This window comes from Sorex fumeus, unplaced genomic scaffold (genome assembly GCF_029834395.1).
Source record: "Sorex fumeus unplaced genomic scaffold, SorFum_2.1 ptg000054l, whole genome shotgun sequence".
Taxonomy (NCBI): domain Eukaryota; kingdom Metazoa; phylum Chordata; class Mammalia; order Eulipotyphla; family Soricidae; genus Sorex; species Sorex fumeus.
The window spans coordinates 41,260,959-41,283,140 of NW_026606111.1; the positions used below are offsets into that span (position 1 = coordinate 41,260,959).

Consider the following 22,182-nt stretch of genomic DNA (forward strand, 5'->3'; position numbering starts at 1 on the left):
GCTGTTCATCGATTTGCCCAAGCAGGCACCAATAACGTCTCCATTGTGAGAGCTGTTGCTACTGTTTTTAGTGTATTGAATATGCCATGGGGAGCTTGCCAGGCTCTGCTGTATGGGTGGGATACTCTCGGTAGCTTGCCGGGCTCTCTGAGAGGGACAGAGGAAACGAACTCGGGTCGGCCCAAAAAGCAAAAAAAAAAAAAAAAAAAAAAAAAAAATTTAAGCTATATCTAACTAGTTTTAAGCCAGTTCTTACTAGGTTTATTTCTTTAGGATTTAAGTATTTCCATTCTTCCTTGTATATTAGACTCTATCAACTAGACATGAAAGCAAACTAATGTAATTGTCATTTTTAGTAAAAATATAGTATCTTAGGAGTGATAGCACAGCAGGTAGGGGGTTTGCCTTGCATGTCACCAACCCAGTCAGCCCAGGTTTGATTCCTCCGCCCCTCTCGGAGAGTCTGGCAAGCTACTGAGAGCATCTCACCCGCATGGCAAAGCCTGGCAAGCTACCTGTGATGTATTTGATATGCCAAATGCAGTAACAAGTCTCACAATGGAGATGTTATAGGACCCGCTCAAGTAAATTGATGAACAAGGGAGGACAGTGCTACAGTGCTACAGTGATTAGCTAAAAATCTAGATTAAATTTAGATCTATATAAGTTTTTAAAAAGCAAGATGAATTATGTGGTTATTAATATCTCAACTGAGATTTTATACATTGAATAACAAATGCTAGTCTAATATATGGTATATTTTTCTTCTCTTTTCCTTCTTAATTTCTAGAAAGAGCCAAATGTAATGTTAAATCTCAGTAATAAAGGAATGTAGTTCATATATACATGTTTTATTACTTCATTTTTTAAAAAAAATTCTAAATTTTATTTTATTTTTTATAAAGCTGTTCACAATGATTTATTGCGCTCAATATTTCAACACCAATCCCCCCACCATTACACCTTTCCACCACCATTATTTCCAATTTTCCCAACCACCACCCAAGCCTGCTCCAATAGTAGGCTTTACATAATTTATTTTATATTGCTTGTTATGAATAATTAGCTGAAAATGATCAAAAAAGATTTCCTAAGAAGAAAGTGTGTGACAATTTTTGTATCTCTAGAGCCATTAAGCCCTTGAGTAAGAGATTACCAACATGTTATTATAGGCTAAACCTTGCGTGTTAACATTTTTTTAATTGAGATTGGTTGCATTCTACTTTGCATAGCAATCCTCTAGACCTAAAAACAACTATATTCAACATTTCCATTAGAATGATAAAAATTCATTTTATTTTAAAGTCGCTGCATTAGGACCATTTCATTTCATTTCATTCATTTCATCATCCTGTTAATCATCGATTGCCTCGAGCAGGCCCCAGTAACGTCTCTTTCATCCTAGCCCTGAGATTATATTCACGGCTCTTTAGGAGAATGAGACCCATCATTGTTACTGGTATTTGGCATATATGGTAGGCCACGGGGAGTTTGCCAGACTCTGCCCTGTGGGCGGGCTACATTCGATAGCCTGCAAGTTTGTCCAAAGTAGGAATGAGGTAATAAGACCTGCTCCCCTCCAAGGCTTTGTCCCTCTGCCAGTACCTTCATGTGTGCGGAGAGTGGTCTCAGCATGGTGGTGGCTGGTCCTGGAGGTCTCTGGCTGCCGGAGCCCCGGTCGGGGCGGGGAGGAAAGCTCGACTTGCTCCCCTCCAAGGGGTCCCGGCGAGGGACACCCAGGCGCGGGGGCAAAAGACTGCACTGTTCTCGTCCGGGATCTGGATTTTATAGTCTCTGAGTCTTGGCCGCTGATGGGATTACACGGTGCCAGGGGGCCATTAGAAAATTTTAATTATTCAAAGTATTGTGAAGAAATTTCACTTTTAGTATTTCCCTGTCCTGTAGAGTATCTGGTAGTTCAGAATCAAGAGACCTGGATATTTTTCAGGAAAAGAGTATCAGTGCACTTTTGAATGGTTTTCCACTCGCCCTTCTTACCTGAAATTTTGTCTATAAATTTCATTCATTTCTTGGAAATTGAATTAACTTCCATACAAGGATTATTGTATACTGATTAAAAGAATGGCCTTTCTTAGAGTAAGCAGATAATAGTGGGTTTTGTTTGCTTTGTTTTGGGACCACATGTGGGGGTACTCACAGCATGTTCCCTGCTCAGTGCTTAAGTGGTGCTGCCAGAAGTGCTCTGAAGACCATATGGTGTTGGAGATTGAGCCTGTGCTGCACACAAAGTGTGTACTGACCGTTTGTGATATCTCCCTGGCCCTGGAAGCTCAGCTTACCTAGAAAGTGTTGGAACACTGAATACCTGAAACAACTGTATTATGAACAACTTAGTAAATCAGTGTTATAAAAAAATAAAAATTTTATAAAAATTTTTAAAAAAGCATGCTAATATATAGCAGTGCGTCACAAACTTCAATTGTATATGATAAAGGTAAAGGCCCTCCCGTTGATCGTCGATTTGCTCGAGCGGGCCCAGTAACGTCTCCATTGGAGACTTTGTTGTTACTGTGTCTGGCATATCCAATACTCTCGGTAGCTTGCCGGGCTCTCCGAGAGGGGTGGAGGAATCGAACTCGGGTCGGCCATGTTGGCCGCTTGTAAGGCGAACGCCCTACCCGCTGTGCTATCGCTCCTTGTTTAATGTGCATTGTGATGCTCACTGTGGTTTTGTATTTCCAACAAGCTTTCTGGTGATATCATTTCTACTGATGTGGGATTCTAGCATAACAATAACATATTTTAACCCTGATGTTCAGGGTCAGGCCAGCTTAAGTTTTTCAAATATTGAAAACTAACAGTGTTTCAATTTGAAATATAATAATGTTTGAGTGTCATTTTCTCTAATAAACTTCCATAGACTGAAAGAATTGATGATAAAATTTGTTTGGTGCTAAGCTAATATTTTCAGTCATAAACTGTTCTTTTACTGAGAGGATTTGTTTACTAGGATAAAACAAATCTGCTAACACATCAGATCAACTGTGTATACAGATCTGTATACATGGGTTTGAATTAACTGTAGAATTCTTTCATGTCTTTTTGTTATTTACATTTTATTATTTTGGATTTCCCAGATGGCTTGATATGAACCAGGCAGCAGAATGGGAAACAAATTGGGTGCAAAAGTTGAAATTTCTTTTTCATTATAGCAGAAGTGTGTGTGTGTGTGTGTGTGTGTGTGTGTGTGTGTGTATGTAAATGTGTGTGTGTGAGAGAGAGAGGGAGAGAGAGAGAGAGAGAGGTTTACATACAAAGAAATACTTTGTGGAAAAATGAAATGGAAACATTTATTAATAAGGATCCAATGCATCAGTTAATGTAAAAGTAATTTAGTGGTGTTTAAATAAATAATTATTTATAATAATATTATGATTATTTATAATAATTATTCTGATTTTTCTTTTTTTGATTTTAGGCCACACCTGGCTGTTCTTAGTTCTTGCTCCTGGCTCTGTACTCAGGAATCACTTCTGGTAAGCTCAAGGAACTATATGAGACACCAAGGATTGAACTGGGATCAGATACATGAGCTTTGCCACCGTACTATCTCAAAGGCCACTATTTTTGTTGAACTTAGAAGTAAACATTATTTTGCCCCTCCATGAGATCAGTTTTGCTATTTATGGTGACTTTATCAGTTGATTTAAGGAAAGTGACTTGGAATCAGTGGATATTGAATAATATTTAAACAGATAACATTCACAAATGTTAAATATTTCAAAAAACATAGACAAAATTTCAACATAATCCCAGTATTCTTATTTAAATTTAATATAAAACATTTCTTGATTTTAAAGAGTCATCAACATTTTAGGGCTGGAGCGATAGCACAGCAGTAGGGTGTTTGCCTTGCACGCAGCCAACATGGCCGACCCGAGTTCGATTCCTCCACCCCTCTCGGAGAGCCTGGCAAGCTACCGAGAGTATCTCGCCCACATGGCAGAGCCTGGCAAGCTACCCATGATGTATTCGATATGCCAAACACAGTAACAACAAAGTCTCAATGAAGATGTTACTGGGCCCGCTCGAGCAAATAGATGAACAATGGGGGGGGGGGGGTGGAACAGTGACAGTGACATCAACATTTTATATTAAAAAGTAGGAAGAAAAGGTTAAGATTATAAAAGATCTTAAGAATGGTGCTAAGACTGTTTAGATAGGAATTGAATAGCCCACTAATTTCTTCTGATAACACAGAGTATTAGTTCTTTCAGTATACCAAGCTGTACACTTTGTGTGAGGCATACAAAGAGAATTGAGAGCTCTCCCTGACTTTTAGGAATGTTTAGTTTAGGGAGGAAGAAAAAATTCATCAGAGGAATCAGTGCAGCATAATGAAATTAATAAATGTAGGCTTGATGAACAAGAGGAAAGGCAAGTAAATAATTGGCATAGTTAGTTTGCTTTTGCCAGGTTTGGGGATTTGGGGATTTTAGGGGATAGGGATACCTTTTTTTTTTTGAGTTTTTGTTTGATTGTTTGTCTGTTTTTTGAGCTACACCCCCAGCAGGTAGGGCGTTTGCCTTGCTTGTGGCCGACCCCTCCGCCCCTCTCTGAGAGCCTGGCAAGCTACCAAGAGTATCTCGCCCGCGTGACAAAGCCTGGCAAGCTGCCTGTGACATATTCAATATGCCAAACACAGTAACAAGAAGTCTCACAATGGAGACATTACTGGGCCTGCTTGAGCAAATCAATGAACAACGGGAGAACAATGCTACAGTGCTAACTTTTCTTCTGAGGAAAATGCAAGTGCACAAAATTTCTACCTTTAAAATAAGTTTATTTCTTTCTATCTAAAACGTTATAAAAATTCATTTTACATAGTATGCTTTTAATGTTTATGGGGAAATATTTATAAAAAACAAAATAAGAAGTTAAGATTAAAACTTTAAAAAATTTAGTAAATGAACTTATAGTAAAGAAGTGTAAAATTGACACAATGACATTAGTAGTTAATGACAAAACAGTTATTGCTGCTGAGGGCCCAGAATTATCTCTTTTACATGGAAAAGTTAAAAATACTGTTATGAGTATAAACTTTTCTCTAAGGATCTTAGAGTAATTACTAGTAGAATTTATACACATGAAATGATTTGAATGACATGTCAAAAACTTAAAACGTTTTCTTAAAATTACTATATGACAAAGTTATAAAATTTGGGTAGAAAAGTAACACGTTTCAATGAATTGAGCAGAAAGAGAAAATTCATCAGTAGGCTGACAGTGTAGATTATTTGTGAATAGAAGTTTGAAGAAATTAAGGGAAATTGTTTGAGAGGAAAAGGTAACAACCTCTGCACTGTTTGTGAATAGCAGAATAGGAAAGTCACATGGGTGGCAAGTTGAAAAACATTTGATAAAACTAGCTGAATATTGATAAAACTAAGTGAAATGGAGATATGCATTCAGGGTTCTAGATGTCAGAGTAAGGATTTTGAATTTAATATGGAAGCTAATTCAGAGATTTACAGTTTGACAATCCTTGAGTCATATACCTTCCCTTCAGAGAAAACTGATTTTACAAGATTACACAGTAATTATCAGTCTTCATATATGGAATTAAAAGCAAAGACTTCCTATAATCAGTATTACTTCCACATATCCTGTTATTCCGCAATACAATGTCCCATTATTATATGTTCAGGAGACACTCATAAAGACAAGAGAAATTTTATATTTTGTTAGAAAATTTCTACTTCACTTTTTTTTTTTTTTTACAAAAAACATTCTCCTTTTCCTCCCTCTGTTTTTCACTTAAAGACCTCTCTTCTGTAAATCAGTTAAGCCCTCCTTTTGTGGAGCACTATTGGGTTGCAAATTAATCTTCCTTGGTGGAATCTTAAACTGGCCTCCATTCAAGTAAGATAAGGAGAGAAAGGGCTAGAGCGATAGCACAGCGGTAGGGCGTTTGCCTTGCACACAGCCAACATGGTCAACCCGAGTTCGATTCCTCTGCCCCTCTCAGAGAGCCCGGCAAACTACCGAGAGTATCTCGCCCGCACGGCAGAGCCTGGCCTGGCAAGCTCCCCGTGACGTATTCGATTGTGTTCAGTTGCACAGACAATCCAGATAATCTCAGTGACACATTACACATAGCCAATGCTTTTTGTCCTTGAACCAAGTTTAGGGAATACATATTTCAACAGGAAAGATGAGAAGCTTCTCATTGTTTAAGTACACATCACAAGTCAACATGTTCTTTTGATGACCTTCTGCAGTATATCTAACTTCTCCCTTGTTGGATACATGGGTCTGTAACAGTATTTATGCCGCCCTATACCAGGATTGGTATAACCAGTCAGTTGGAAACACTGGTTCTATTCTTTCTTCTGTCATTAACCACTATGTTGTTCCCCCCCCACCCCCACCTTGACCTCAGGACAATGTCATATGAGGCTTCCAATAGACGCATGATCTAACATGTCTCATACTTGTGTCCAGGAATACCACTTCCTGAAGGCACAATTTAGGATCCTTTAATTGTTGTCATTCAGGAAATAATGGATGGAACCTCAGATGACTCTTGGTGTGCCACCTTTAGCAGAATGGAGAAAAAACGAAATAATCTTATACTTTTATAGGAATGTTGCATTGGGTTCTGACAGATTCAAATTCTGAGTACCTGTCAGCTGGGAAGGAAGATCACAAGCTAGTGACTATTTTAACATTTTTTTTCTCCAATTTTTAATGGATTTTTAAATTGTCCTCTGTGTGGCATGACTTGTGAAATTAATTCAATCCCTCTCATAGAAGCACAAAGTCACACCATCCATCCTAACTGTCCTATTTTTAGGAATAGATGAAATATTGTCATCTCATATATTCTCCTTTAATACCAGGGAACCACATGTCCTCTAGAATTAAGGAGGAGCTAAGAAGGAGCAGTGGAGAATCCCATTTTTTTTTCAATTTTTTTTGCAAGCAAACTTGGCTCTGTCCCAGGTGTACTGTTGGTTTCCCTGTACCCTTTATTTCCAAGAACAGATAGCTACTCCCAGGGAAAGTGTCTGGGCAGTTTTAATCTTCCAAATTTTATATGTATTAATTTTACAACTGGAAAGCTTTAGAAACATTGATAAGCTTCTTATTATTATAGATATGTTGGTTTACCAGATAGACCTAAAAAGCTATTATCAGCCAGTGTCATCCAGTCTGAGTGTTCTTATAGCCTCAGCTATAAGAACATTCAGACCATCCCATGGTGGACTGAAAGCTGGTCTCCAAGAAGTTATAACGAAGTTTTATCCAGTCTGAGTGTTCTTATAGCCTCAGCTATAAGAACATTCAGACCATCCCATGGCATACTGAAAGCTGGTCTCCAAGAAGATATAATGAAGTTTTAACCCCAAACCTGGAAATATGATCTAATTAAGACACAATTAAGAAAGCTTAGGAGATCACACAGATGAGAACTTCGTGGTATATCTGAATAGACCCTAAATCCTAAAAATGTCTTAAAAGAAAGATATAGGACCAGAGAGATAATATAGAAGTTAACATGAGGCTGCAGCTATGATAATGGCTTGAACCCTGGCACAACATATGATCCCTTCAGCACTACCATGGTGCCCCTGAGCACAAAGTTAGATGTTACTCCAACAAAAAAGCCAAGAGTAGGACTTGAGAACCTAATCAGGAGTGGTTTATGAGCACAGGTCTAGGTATACTCTTCAAGAAGGAGACTATAGATAGTACGGGGGAAATACTAAGGTGATATGAAGATGGAAGCAGATATTGAAATTAGCAGTTACAAACCAAGGAATATAAAAAAAACTCTAGCTTTTGAAAGCTAAAGGAGGAAACAATAAAATATAAATAAAGATCAAAAGGGAAAAAAAGAAAAATATTTCTATTCTCTTTAAAAAGAGTGTTACCTTGCCAAACAGTCTGATTTTAAAGCACTGAATTCCATTACTAAGAGAAAATAACACCAAGTTTGTGATACATCACAGGGAATTAATGCATACTAATACATGGAGTGGGTTGATGTTGATTGCTGTCTTTATCCCTTGCCCACGTCTCAACCGTAATGCCCTATAAGAGTAGAAACTAGATATCACATGAAACCTGTAGTCCCCGACTTCCCCCAAACATTCTTGATTTCCCATCAAAGTGCTGTATTTGGTACTGGGTGTCTTCTAAAGAAGTCTTCAGTGGCTTTGTGCTGCTTCTTGCTTCACCCACAATCCAGTTTCTTTACTTCTTCCGAACAGGACCACTTATAAGATGGATATGAGTAATCACTGTCCTCCCATTGTTGATCGATTTGCTTGAGTAGGCCCAGTATCATGTCTCCATTTTGAGACTTGTTGTTACTGTGTTTGACATATTGAATACGTCATGGGTAGCTTGCCAGGCTTTGTCGTGTGGGCGAGATACTCTTGGTAGCTTGCCGGATTCTCCATGAGGGGCAGAGGAATTGAACCCGGTTCGGCCAGGCTGGCTGCCTGCAAGGAAAATGCCCTACCACTGTGCTATCGCTCCAGTCCTCAGCAGCGTTGGTGGTATAGTGGTGAGCATAGCTGCCTTCCAAGCAGTTGACCCAGGTTCGATTCCTGGCCAATGCATCTGGGTATGACTAATAGATAGTAAAAACAAAGAACCACTTGCTTAAAAATTAAGAATTTCAAGGGAGAGGAGAGCACTAAGTGAAGACTGTGGACTTCTTAAAAGCAGAGCTTTGTCCTACTGTACTATGTTCATATCTATGATGTTAGCTACCTATGCCTTCCTTCAGTGCAAACTTTATGTCCTGTCTTAGGATCATTATAAGCAGTGCAGGCATCTTTATAATTTCTTGGTATTGCATTTTAAATTGTTAACCATAACTACACAAGCTTCTGAAACTACTGAGGTCTTGTTGCCAAGATAGATGCCTTCTCCTGGAACTGCACAGTTATCTACTCATTTTCAGATAATTCACTCACATTCATGGAAAATACCTGTCTGATTCCTTTTCTACTCAATGGTATCACTGTTGGTTATTTCATTGTCCACATGGATAACTTTAGCCTCCAATTTCTTGCTCTTCCTTCTATGTCATCAAGTCTTATTATCGCTTTTATATAAATTCCATGGTCATTCTACTGCAAAAGCAAACTATCCCATCTTGATTAAAAAAAAAGAGAGAAACAAACTCATATTTCTTATAATCTAAACTGATGGATCTTTGTAATTTTTTGAATTACTTTACTCTTTTACTCTTCACTAATTTTTCTACATAATTTTAAATTGACCTCAGAAGCCCATCTTTCAAATAGTCTCTTAAAAATGGCAATCTAGCTTCCTCTCTGTCTTTGTATCAATTCATTTGGCAAAAATCTCAAAATTATTTAACTGGATTAAAACTTCTGCATTTAGTGGAGTTCATGCCCAATTCAATCAGCTAATCAGTGGCTGAATAGCAGTACTCTTACATTAAAAAAAAATTCTGCCTTTAGAGTCATTTATTTTATTTTGGTTTTTGGACAGTTCCATTGGTGCTCAAGACTTACTCCTGACTCTGTGCTCAGGCATTACTCCTGGTGGTGCTCAGAGGACCATATGGTTACAGGTTGATTGACTTTGGGTTGGATGTTGCAAAGTGACCCCTGTACTCTCTGACTCTAAGTTACATATTCATATGATTGTGTGTAACAATTGTCACCATAATTACTGGATTTAAAATTTCTTCTTTGGATTTCCTTGAGGTTTTCTCTACATTCCCAACTGTAACTATTGCAAACTTTCAGATGTATACCTGACTGCATCATCTTACTTTTAGCAGAAGTGAGATTTGATCAAAGCTCTTTAACTCAGTATAAAAAAAAATCTATCAATAGTGATTTCTCAAATCCAGTAGTGATTTCTCAAATCATTGTTTTGCCTTAATTGAAAATATAAACTTCCATTTATTTAATTAAAATTGCTCCTATTCTAGGTAATGAAGAGATAAACTTCATGGAGCACATATTCAAGTAGTTTAGATGATTTCAAATCAGTAATTTAAAGCTTTTGAGAGAGGACTAATGATTTTATGAGAGTAATCCACAAATACAGGTAATACAAAATAAAATTTGTAAGTATAAAAAGTTATAAAGATCCAATAAAGAAAATGCACCTCACGAATCAAAACATTCTAGGGGCTGGAGTGATAGCACAGCAGGTAGGTCATTTGCCTTGCATGCGGCCAACCCGGGTTCAATTTCCAGCATTCCATATGGTCCCCTGAGCACTGCCAGGAGTGATTCCTGAGTGCAGAGCCAGGAGTAACCCCTGGGCATCGCCAAGTATGAACCAAAAAGCAAAAAAAAAAAAAAAAAAAAAATCAAAACATTCTAGCATGTCTCTCTATAACTGAATTAAGATGTACAGGGCATAAAATAATTTGCCTTAGATAAAAACATACATTATTATATAATAAAATAATAAGATCTTAGATCTAAATGTGATGATAGCAAATAATAAATTTTGAAGTCACACTAAGGATGAAATAACTTTCAATCTCTTTGATCGTTGCCTGACTACACAAATTACTGTTTTTGAACATTGAGTGTACAGTTGATGGCATTAAAAAAATTACAAACTTTAATGGTGTTCTTTGAAAGAATGTCAATCAATTTGAAAGGCTGAACGATGTGAATTCAAAAACTAACGAAGACTTTTTGCTAGATTATTTCCTTTTCTTCAAATGATCTAACCCTTGCTGAACTCCAGTTTATTTTCTGAAAGCATATTACTATATTACTACAATGGCAGAGGGGGAGAGGAATGTTCAACACTCAAAGAGCTTTATTGTAGGTCTTTTGCAGATACTTTACTATATCTGCCTCATTACATTTCGCATCTTCATAGCCTTTGCCTAAGAAGGTAATTTGGAACAAGTAGTGCAGTGGGCCTGGCCATGGCTAGGAAACCAGAGCAGAGTGGCCATGAACACAGAACATACTTCTGTTAAAACTTTGAACATGTCATGACTTTCAGGTAATCAGAAATCTCAGGGCTCCTGCATGAAGAAACCACCTCATGAAGCCTAGAAGAGCATCTTAATTTTATCAGCAGTGTTGCTAACCATTTAATAGGGTATTTAAAGGACACAGTCTTAAGGTAACTGTAAGGACCTCATTTTCCTCAGTGGAACCTTAAAGTGAAACTCGATAGAAATCATTTTTCTTTCTTTCCTTTCCTTCCTTTCCTTCTCTCTCTCTCTCTCTCTCTCTCTCTCTCTCTCTCTCTCTCTCTCTCTCTCTCTCTCTCTCTCTCTTTCTCTTTCTTTCTCTCTCTCTTTCTTTCTTTTTCTTCCTTTCTCTTTCTCTCTCTATCTGCCTCTCTTTCTTTCCTCTTTTTTGCACAAAAGTTATGGGCATTACATGTTGCTTCTCTATCTGCAAATTACAATCTGTGAATAAACGCAAAGATCCAGATCCTGGGCTGCCCATTGGAAAACCACGCACATTCCTACCTCCCCGAACAGCCACAATTAGATTAAAGGGCAACCTTATGACACTTGGACACAAACCCTCGCAGCGCACACACAAACGGGTTGGACGGTAAACAAGATGTCCAGGAGCAGGAAAACAAAATTCCAGTAGACCTCTCAAGCAAATTCTAAACAGAACCTGAACAGTCACTCGTGGCAACAGAGAGCAAAGCCGCTGGGGAGGACACGGGTTCTGTGATCATCACTGATGATTAGTCGTGTGCCAACGCTCACGCACGAGAGAGCCGGGTCTGGTGCGCCCGCCGGGAAGGGCCGCCCGGCTGGGGCCGCACCTTGCGCAGGACTCGGCCCGCGGGAGCCCCGTTCGGCTCCCGGGGGCGGATCCTGGCGGCGGCTGCCTCCGCCCCCCGAGTCCCCGCCGCCGCCTGGCGGAGCTCCAGGCAGCTGCTCAGGCGCGGCAGCATCTCGCCCGGCTGGAAAGGTGGTAGCGAGCCAGTGCACGCGTCGCCGCTCCGGGTCACACGCAGGCGGCCAGCGCCGGGGCGCGAGGGAACGTGGCCCGGACACTGCCGGTACGTACCTGCTGGAGGGGCCGCGGGACTGGGAGGGAAAAAGACTTGGAGAGTCGGGGGAGACCGAACCCTAGCACGAGTGCAACTTTCACATTTCCCCCTCCCCGTCTGCACCATCCTGGGGCGGGGGCAGTCCCGGCGATCGCCCCTTAGGCTGGAGCGATCGTGGCAGTGACATGCAAAGTAGGGGACTTGGAATGCGAGAAGGGGCGCTGGTGTCCTCAGGCTTAACCCTAGAGATCTGGTTACCTGTCTGGGGATTTTTTTTTTCTTTTTCCCTCACTGTCTTCTAATTGATTTTCCCCTCTGGTCCACCGACGGTGGGTATAGATGATCTATTTTTAATGACTGCTGACCCTGTCCGTCTCTCCCGCCGCCAATGAATGCCACGTCGTTTTCCTAAGGCTGCGCTTTCCCAGGTCCAAGCTGCCAATCGAGGCTAGAAAAGAGCAGAGCCCGAGTTCTTTCTACCTGTGTGTCAGAATCGAGCAGTGTGACTTGAGTGTAGTCACCTCAAGTATCCCGACATTACTGAAAAAAATACAGAGATATCTGGGCTTAAGGTTTCCAGGGGTCTCCTAACAAGAATGATTTTCTCTGATGCTTAGGGCCCTGGCAGGCGGCCAAGAAGGGACTGTGGGTGCAAAATGGTCCCAGGGGATTCGGAGATGGAGGAGTGTGGGTCCTTCCCGAGAGCTGCTGCTCTCTTCTGGGAGAAGCTTCCCAAGTGCCTCTGCAGTGAGGTCGGCTAAACCTGGCCAGCTGGGGCCCAGACCTACCTGACACTAGTACTATCTTCCTAGAATTCATCCGAGGGAGCGCAGCCAGACGAGTCGATCTGGAAAAGCGCTTGGTAGGAGCAGGGCACCCGAGAAACACGAAAACAAAGCCAGCAACAATTGCTCCCCACCTCTCCCCACCCCCAGCCTGCAGGCAGAGTGAATTTTCTGTACCAGTGACTACTTCAATGTGGGGGGGGGGGGGGGGGGGTGGAGGGGGGAGGAAAAAGAACAACCGAAACTACACTACTACACTACTACTTAATAACGGTTGAAAGTTTATTTCCTAAAAAGGTGTTTTGAGAAGTTGGATGATTTAATTTAGAAGCAAAATATACCTTTTTTTCCCCCACCCTCTCTGCATAAACGTTGCTAGTTAGTTGACCTTTTTTCAGTTGTGGCAAAGTTTTCTCTTTGCCACAACTTTATACAACCCGAAGTTTAATGGAATATCTTATGCGAGATATTACGAAAATGGGCCACATTTTATCTTCGTTAAAAGATTTTTACTCTTCTTTAGTCAGTTTTGAAGTAGAATTTTAGAACTTGATTAGAAATTTATCCCTTTCGGTGATTAAAAAGAAATTACCAATTGGTAAAGCAGTCACCATCAATGAGTCTTAGAACATCTTCTTCATCCAATAAAATCTATTTATAATGAATTTTTGTTCTCCCTTAGTCTTGAGACATTTGCCTCTTCCAGATATTTCACATAAGAGGAATTCTACAAATATATGGTCTTTCGTTTATGATTTTTTTTCACCTAGCATACTGTTTTTTGAAGCTCATGCTTGTTGTAAGCATTTTATTTTTTTCATTGTTCAGTAGATATTTTTCTTTTCTGGTGGTACTGGCGATTGAGCCGAGAGACTCTGGCATGTAAGACATTCACTCTACCACTAAGCTGTGTGTATATTTGTATATCCCTAACCTTATTGTTGAATAGTTTTCCATTGTATTTACTGTATTTTGCCTGTTCATTTGTCAATTGTTAAGACTTTTGATTGTTTCTAGTTTGAAGTTATTGCAACTCATACTGATAAAAACAAAAATAAGTAATTCTTTGTGAATATATATGATTTTATTTCTCTGGGCCTGGTAGAAGAACAATGGGAGGACAGTGCTACAATGGGTAGATATTTAGTGGAATTGCCAGATTGTATGATGAACTGGGTCAAATTTTTAAAGAGCACTATAGAGTAATTTTTAAATGGAAGTTTATAATTTTTAAATTATAAACAATTCTGAAGAAATTAATGTTTCTTATTGGATTGCTTATTTTATTTTTTTATTTTTATTTTTATTGACTCACTGTGAGATACAGTTACAGAGCTTTCATGTTTGAGTTTTAGTTATTCAATGATGGAACACCCATCCCTCCTCTAGTGCATATTTTCCACCTACGAGGTTGTCCAGTATCCCCCCTCCCCAATCCCAATCCTCCCCTTGTCTCTATGGCAGACAATTTTCCCCATACTCTGTCTCTACTTTGGGGGATTGCCTATTTTATAAATATATATAGAGAGAAGGTTCAGAGAAGAAATACTTTGGTTCCTTTTGTATTTATGGCTCTAATACCGCAAATATTCATGTTTTGCACAACACAAAACAATGTAATGCAAAAAATCACATTTTTCAGAAAGAAAGCATTTTGCTTAATATTTCAAAGTTTTTGTTTTTTATGAATAACAGCACTGAAAGGAAGGTAAAGAGATTTCCAGAGTATGTCCTGTCCAGGCGCGTGCATAAGCTCTTTCATTATTAACATTGTACACAGGACTGGTACAATTGTTATGATGGATAAACCTACATTGACTCATTATAATCACATAAAGTCCATAGTTAGATAAATACGGATGGCTGATAACTCTTGGTGTTGTTCATTCTGTGGGACTAGACAAAGATATAATGACATGGATGTATCATTATAATATCACAGAGTACTGCCAAGGTTCTCTGTGCACTCTCCCCACTAATTTTTTTTTCTTTCTTGTATTAAATGAGCAAAACAGGCTTAATCAAAACTGTTTTCTTCACTGTTCATTGGAAATGAGAGAAAAGAGCCATTTGAAATTGTATTTTAAAATGTTGATAAGACATAACCCTCCTTGAATGACTTAATAAATTCAGTTATATTCCATTCCTTCAGTACAAAATTTTAATTTAGTTAGAGAAAAATGATTAATTTATTAATATTAAAAACAAACTACAAGTTCTATGATGAAATGAGCTTATTTAATCAGGATACAATATTATTACTTATATTGTATATATAATATATACAATTATCAGGAATAATATTAAAGTTTATTTTTTCTTTTTTTTTAGAACTTCTCCCATAAGTACATCTTTCTGAATCCTGTTAATCTTAGAAATGTTTATATGAATGCACTTCATGTACATTTTCTAAGTAATTCTCAGTATAACTATATGAAAAGAAATTTAGGTAAAACATTTAAATATATCCAAAAAGTGAAAAGTTATTATAATTTTTTTTCATTTCAGTTGGATTTGAATTTAGGAAATCTAATAGCCTTTTTACTCAGTAGAGATATACTTTTCATTCTAGCTCTCAATGACAAATCACATTTGTTTTTGTCTTGGGGTCATATCCAGGAGTGCTCAGGGATTATCCTGGCTCTGTCTATGCTCAGGGATCATTCCTCACAGTGCTCAGGGGACCATGCTGTGCAGGGCATGAATCTGGGCTCCTGCAAGCAACACTATTCTCCAGTCTTTGGAATTATCCTCCTGTCTCCAAATAGCAGTTTCATCCATCTGTCAAAGCATAATGTATTCTATGGACTTTATAAAGCAAAGTGGATTTGCTTTAATCCTGTGGTCACCCCGATTCTTAAAATGCTACAGTTTGTGTGAGAAAAGTTTGACTAGGGAATTTCAGAGCTGTCTTGACTATAAAAATATTTTTGATCTGTATGTATTCCTGAACAGAGGAGAACACTTACGGATTACAGGTTCTAGCAAAGAGAGCTGGAATCCTTATATAGGGAGAAGCATTCACAGACAATATCAACAGAGTTAAAAGACTTTCTCAATCTCTCACATTCACCCCTAGGCTCTGCTTCCTGCTAAACCCTGTAATCTACTATGCTGATGCAAAATAGTCCCCATCTGGGACTGTGAAAATCAGCATGGTTAACATAAGTTTTCATTTTCAAGAGAAAGAGGAAACTGAGATCCAATGTGATTGTTTTATGAACAAAACCACAGGAGATGGGGAAGAGTTAAGCAATCTTACCAGTCAAACTTATATTTGAATTGCCATAAAATAATTTACTTTCAGATTAATCTGTTTGGACTGAGCTAATATATCTTAGAAGAAAATGCTTTTCTTAAAATTTGTTTGGTGTGTATGTGTATGTGTGTTTGTGTGTGTGTAATAATGGTTGGCAACTCATGCAATTTCATTATTATGTTTGTATATTTAAAAAATGAGAATAAATGCTGTTATCATGGAGCCTCTGGAGTCTAATATAATATTGAATCTTACAATACTGAAATGGACCATTCTAGTCTGCCTTTCCCAGAGAGGGCTTGAAATCTAATAAATCAACTTACAGTGACGATGGATTTTGTGACAAACTAAAGACTGGTACAGTCTTTTAAGTCAAAAGGAGATGTGACAAAGGCCAAGCCTTCCACACAAAAACCACTCTACTTTCAGTTCCTCTATCCTTGAAGGAGGATGTTGAGTATAAAGAAACAGAAGTGTTCTGTAGTGAAAAATTAGAAACGCAGATAAGATTTTACATATGTTACCATGTCCAAAATGCATGCTTGCATCTCTCTCTCTCTCTCTCTCTCTCTCTCTCTCACACACACACACACACACACACACATACACACACACAGTCTGCCTATTTATGCTTAAATAGTTCTGAAGTATTGTGTTTGTCTTGGACAATAGTACAAACATAAGATATGAAGGGTGAGTGATAGCTGAGATGAAGGATTAGAGATTTAAAAAAGTGTCTCTAAATTCTAGAGATATTAGGAACTAAAAATGATCAGGCTTTGGTGATAATTGGGGTATGAAATCAGGGAAAGATGGGGTGAATAAAGCTTGGATTCTTGTCTCCAGTTTGTTGGCTAGCACTATTTAGAAAGATGACATAAAGAATGAGAAAAAAGTTGGTTGGCTTATTAGATGATGTCTCCCCAAAATTCTCATACTTGCTGTAACCTCAGAATATTGCCTTATATAGAAAACATTTAGACGTAATTAGTGAAGAGATCCTAATAGCGAAGTATGAATATGATTACTTTTCTTATTAGATGAGAAGAGGTGAAACAAGAGACACAGAGAGGGAATACGGTATGTAACATTTTAGGGGCATGGATTTGAGCAAGCCAAGGAATTCTAATATTTGCTGACTACTAGCAGAAGTAAGAAGAGAAGAATAAGATAACTTCTCTTTCTGAGATCCCAAGAAAAGAACAGTGATTTTTGACTATGAGAAAATTAATTGCTAATGTTTTTATACACTGGTTGGTGGCTGTTTCTTACTACAGGTTTAGGAACCAAAATTGACTAAGAGGGAATATGATGAAAAAAATATGAATCCAAAGCAGGTGTAAAATAATTTAAAGAATATAGATTTAGTTGAGATTGGCATCCAGGAGAAAAATACAAAGATGAGAGTCTACATCAAACACACACGAAAAGAAGGGAAATCGGGATAAAATGATTAGAATCCTGGAAAAAAAGTTCTATTGGAATTCCAAGAACAGAAATTGGGAAAGATGCTGCCTTAGCAACAAGGGTAAGTAGAATTTGAAAATGTTTGTCAGGATCAATAGATCTTTGTCATTATTAGAAGGAGAAGGATGGAAAGGACTTTATGGTTGGGAGATAGAAGCCATATTGTGTTGAGTGAGGGATGGAAAGTAAAGAAATGGCAATGACTGGTGTTGATTATTTATTCTAGGATTAGAGGTAAAAAATGGAAGAAAAGTTAGGTGACCAGTTGGGATAAAGACAGTCATATTAATTTTCAGTTAAAGTTTTGAGGAGTCCCTTGGATCTCTCTTTGGTTGCCAAAAAAGACAAAGTTGAAGTAAGAGAAAAAAATAATCCATAAAGATTATTTATAAAGGGGGCATATGGGATTGTAGTGAAACTAGCAACCTTAAATATTTACATATTTTTCAGCATGTAATAGAAAACTTAACATGTTTCTAAGGAACAATGTGCATTTTTCTTTCTATGGAAAATACTGTACATGTTAAGAGAAGGAAAATTACTCTTTATGTACATATATATTATTCTCCTTCCCATAGAACTTAGTTCTTTTTTTCAGATAAAAAGGAGAAGAGAGAGACTATATCAAAGTCACTTTAAAGTTGAAGAGTAAGAGATGTTTATCAATATTTTGAACTTATTTTTAGAAATTGATTTCTATCTTTGCCATTTTAACAGTTTCTATATTCATTTTTTGATTTCTGGAAGCTTTCTGTTTGTAAAAAAATAGTAGCTTGCAAAAAACATAATAATATAAATTATTTTGTAATTTTAAGTCAGTATTTTGCCATGACTTAATTTTCCACAAAATTCCCCAGAGGCCTGGGAACAAATGCTCAGCAACAAATGCTCAGCAACAAATGCTCTAGCCTTGTGAGTGTGTGGCTAAGAGGTTGATTCCTGTCACCTAGTGAGCAAACCTGGTGGGACACCTGCTCTTTGGGTTCCCTAGTACCAAAACAAACCAGGTGATCTCTGGTGTGCTTCTGATGCACTGCAGTGAAATGTATGTGAGCCTTTTGACTACGCTGCCTGCTGTGTCTTATGACTGAAGCACTTAAGTGTTCAGTCCCCTATAAACATATGTGTGAGCATCACAACCGAGTGTCCACACTCCTCTTCCGGTGTGTGTGTGTGTGTGTGTGTGTGTGTGAACCTCTCACCCTGAGTTATCTTACAACAACAGAAGGGAGGAAAAAAGAAATTTAAAAAAATTCCATTTATTAAAAATATAATTTTGCATAGTACTTTTGATACCTTTAAATATATAATTTTTTGAGGTTATCTTAGAAGAGTTTGAATTAGGGAGACCAGATGTGTAATTATTTTTTATAACTATGATGTCGTCAAGCCATTTACTTTGTAGCTGATTTCTCCCCCACCAATTTGACATAGCATTCCCCCCTGATCCAAGCCCCACACCTCTTTAGAGCTCACCTTCCTCACAATTGTCTCAAGCATTATGAGTTTCATAGACTTTCTACCTACATACTTTCCTAACCACCAATTCTGTACATGATATTCTTTGATTTCCTCTTAAGCAGCCTTTATTTTTTATCTGTCAGATACCCCCTCACTCAAGAATGAAAAAATTATTCCATATCCTAATCCTGGTTTGGGATTTTGGAATGCTACTGGTTTGGGAATGTGGAATTTTGTTATAGATCCCACAAAACAGATGATTGTTTTCACTTCAAACTTCTACTTTTATTGTCTGTTCAAGTTTCTTCATTCCCTTGAATTGTTTTTATGCCAGGTTGCCTTTCTTTGGCTGAATTTCTACTTTCTTATTCTTTCAAAAACATTTCATCATACTCTGTATAACACCTATTCAATCCTAAGAAACTCTTTTTAAACTGTTTCTTCCGACACCACCTTGCTTGTTGTCCTCTATCTTATTTATCCCTGAATCATTTCTTGTGTAGACTTTATTATTCCATTGTTTCTGAATCCGAATAAAGAGTTGAGTTACATACCCTCCATATAAGCATATTTTGGTTTTACCCAGAATGATTGGCTTGAGGCTCTTCGTGTTCCTAGAACGAGCAAACACTAGCATGCGACAGGGACGAATGGAGACGTTAATGGTGCCCACTAGAGCAGATCAATGAGTAACGGGATTTCAAGTGATCAAGTGAAGTTTTAGACCATTATTTCTTTTACCTCCTATACTAATCCCTTTTGCTTTTAGCCACTTTTCTACATTATCCTCTACCATTTGTCATTCTTATCATTTACCTACAAAATGGACAAACTCCTCTTTTGGTGAACTCCAATTCCCCCATGTTTCATTTGTTCTCTACCTCAGTGGCCTCAGATCTAACACTCCATTCTCTCATTTCTTTGACCTCCACAATTTAGAAAGTGATCTTTTTTACTTCTCACTAAGTCTCTTCTATACCCACACCTTGGGTGTGTTATCATGTGAAATTGCCATTCATAAATCTTAAATCCAGAAACTCTCTGACCACAACAATATATATGATATATGTATATATTTTTAAATTATATATATATGTGATTTTTTTAAACCACTAATCTAAAGATTGAGTACAAACTTGCCTCTTGGTTTCACTGTGATGATGAAATCATACTTTAACTCATCAATTCAGTGACTGGAATAAGATGTTTCTCAGTGGATTGTGATTCTACAAGTGCAAGTCACAAGATTACCTAAGAACTCTGTGTGTTTGTTAGTCTTTTACCATTTCAACCTTTAGAATCACAGAACCTTCTTTGAGCCCTCCATGACCTAATGATACTTTATCTTCTTTTTAATGCAGAAATCCTCATATTCCCACATAGCATGACTAATTTCCTGGTTTTCCCGAGCAGAAGGTTTTCCCAGGAGACTATGTAGAGAATGTGGTTGGCTTTATGTTTCTACACTTTTGAAATTTTTGAAATTCCTCTTATTCTTTTCATATTTACCTGTTTTCACTTTCACTTATAAGCTGTTGTTAAGTGAAACATCGTCTGAAGTAAGTGATATATTTTTTATCATTCTTACTTTCTGTATGGCCTCATCTATTGGTCGAGAAACTCAAATATTAAGTGAAAAGTCAGGTATATAAGTTCATTAACAAGTTTACAGTTGTTCATGATGGAAAACCACGTCAAGTTGGCTTATGGAGATAGGAAGAATTTCTCGAATTTATATAAGCTAACCATAATTTGATCTAGAGTTCAAATTATTTTGTAAGAGTCTAGTTTTATTTAACTTCTTGGCTCAGCTGTCCTCAACTTGGCTTCATTCTTAGATTCTGCTTGGTGACAAACTAGATATCAACAGCTCCAGTCCTATCTTCTCAAATTAAGTTCAAAGAAGATTTAAAAAAGTGATTTTTCTTAGTAGCTTTGGCCCCAGTCCTGGGATAGATTTACTTGCATCATGGACCCATTCTAAGTATTTGCTGCACTTTAAAAACCAGTAATCCTGCTGGAACAAATTTAAGTCACACACCACTTTTTACTCTATTGCCTTGATGCGGGACTTTATAAGTGCTGATTTTTCAGGTCTTGGCCTCAACTTCATTTTCATATTTGGAAACAGTTAAACCACTTAAACTGAGTAGAGAAGGGAAAATTCCTAAATTTAGAAATGCATGTTAGGCAGGCAAAGTTTTTACCACCTGCCAAACTTACGATCAACAAAAATAGCAATAGGCTCTTAACACTTTAGTCACTGTATCACTGTATCACTGTCATCCCGTTGTTCATCGATTTCCTTGAGCAGGTACCAGTAACATCTCCATTCGTCCTAGCCCTGAGATTTTAACAAGTGCCACATTGGAGGCTCTTTCAGGGTCAGGGGAATGAGACCCATCATTATTACTGGGTTTGGGCATATTGAATACGCCATGGGGAGCTTGCCAGACTCTGCCGTGCAGGCAGGATACTCTCGGTAGCCTGCCAGGTTCTCTGAGGGAGAATTAGACAATTAGAGGTCGCTTCCAGGAGCTTGGTTTTATAGTCTCTGAATCTTGGCTGTTGATGGAATTACATGGTGCCAGGGACAATTGGTGGGTGTAACTGCCTAGCTACTGGAAGATGGGGGATTTGAGTGGAGGAGGCCCAGTTCCGATCCGAGCAGACTTGAAGATCTCAGCCCCAGTTCCGCACACCTGGGTTCCTCTGCCAGTTCCTTCATGCATGAGGCTCGTCCAAGTGTGTGGAGAGTGGTCTTAAGCCTGGCTGTGGCTGGGTTCCAGAGGTCTTCAGCTGCCGGGGCACTGCTCGGGTAGGGGAGCGAAACTCAACCCACCCTGCCTCCAAGGGGACCTGGTGAGGACAGCCAGGCATAGAGGCAGGAGACTGTGTTGTTCACTTCCGGAAGCTTGGATAGTCTCTGAGTCTTGGCCGTGGATGGGATTACAAGGTGCAGGGGGGGGTGGGGGTGGGGCCGTGTTGGCCAGAAAACCCATTTTCCAGTAGCTAGGTATTACACCCACCAACACTTTAGCACATCTTACAAATAAAAATGCAAAATTATCAGGTACAGGTTTATGATGAAAGGGAAATATTTTTCTTTTTTTAAAAAATTTTAATGAAACACCATGAGATAGGATTACAGACTGAGACACTTTAGTGATTATGTTTCAGTCATACGATGGTCGAGTACCCATC

At 38.4% G+C, this 22,182-nt stretch overlaps 1 protein-coding gene and 1 non-coding gene across 2 annotated transcripts in view; both read left to right on the forward strand.

The window, feature by feature from the left end:
• The first annotated feature begins 8,519 nt into the window (after nucleotides 1-8,519).
• Nucleotides 8,520-8,591, forward strand: TRNAG-UCC (transfer RNA glycine (anticodon UCC)). Its single transcript has one exon. It is a non-coding gene; the product is annotated as a tRNA-Gly (tRNA).
• Nucleotides 8,592-11,664: 3,073 nt separating this feature from the next.
• PKIB (cAMP-dependent protein kinase inhibitor beta) overlaps nucleotides 11,665-22,182 on the forward strand; it is a 114,127-nt gene continuing 103,609 nt past the window's right edge. The window contains exon 1 of the mRNA XM_056125172.1: nucleotides 11,665-12,015. Coding sequence (XP_055981147.1) covers nucleotides 11,691-12,015 — 325 coding nt within the window. The 5' untranslated portion in view covers nucleotides 11,665-11,690. The remainder of the gene's footprint in view (nucleotides 12,016-22,182) is intronic.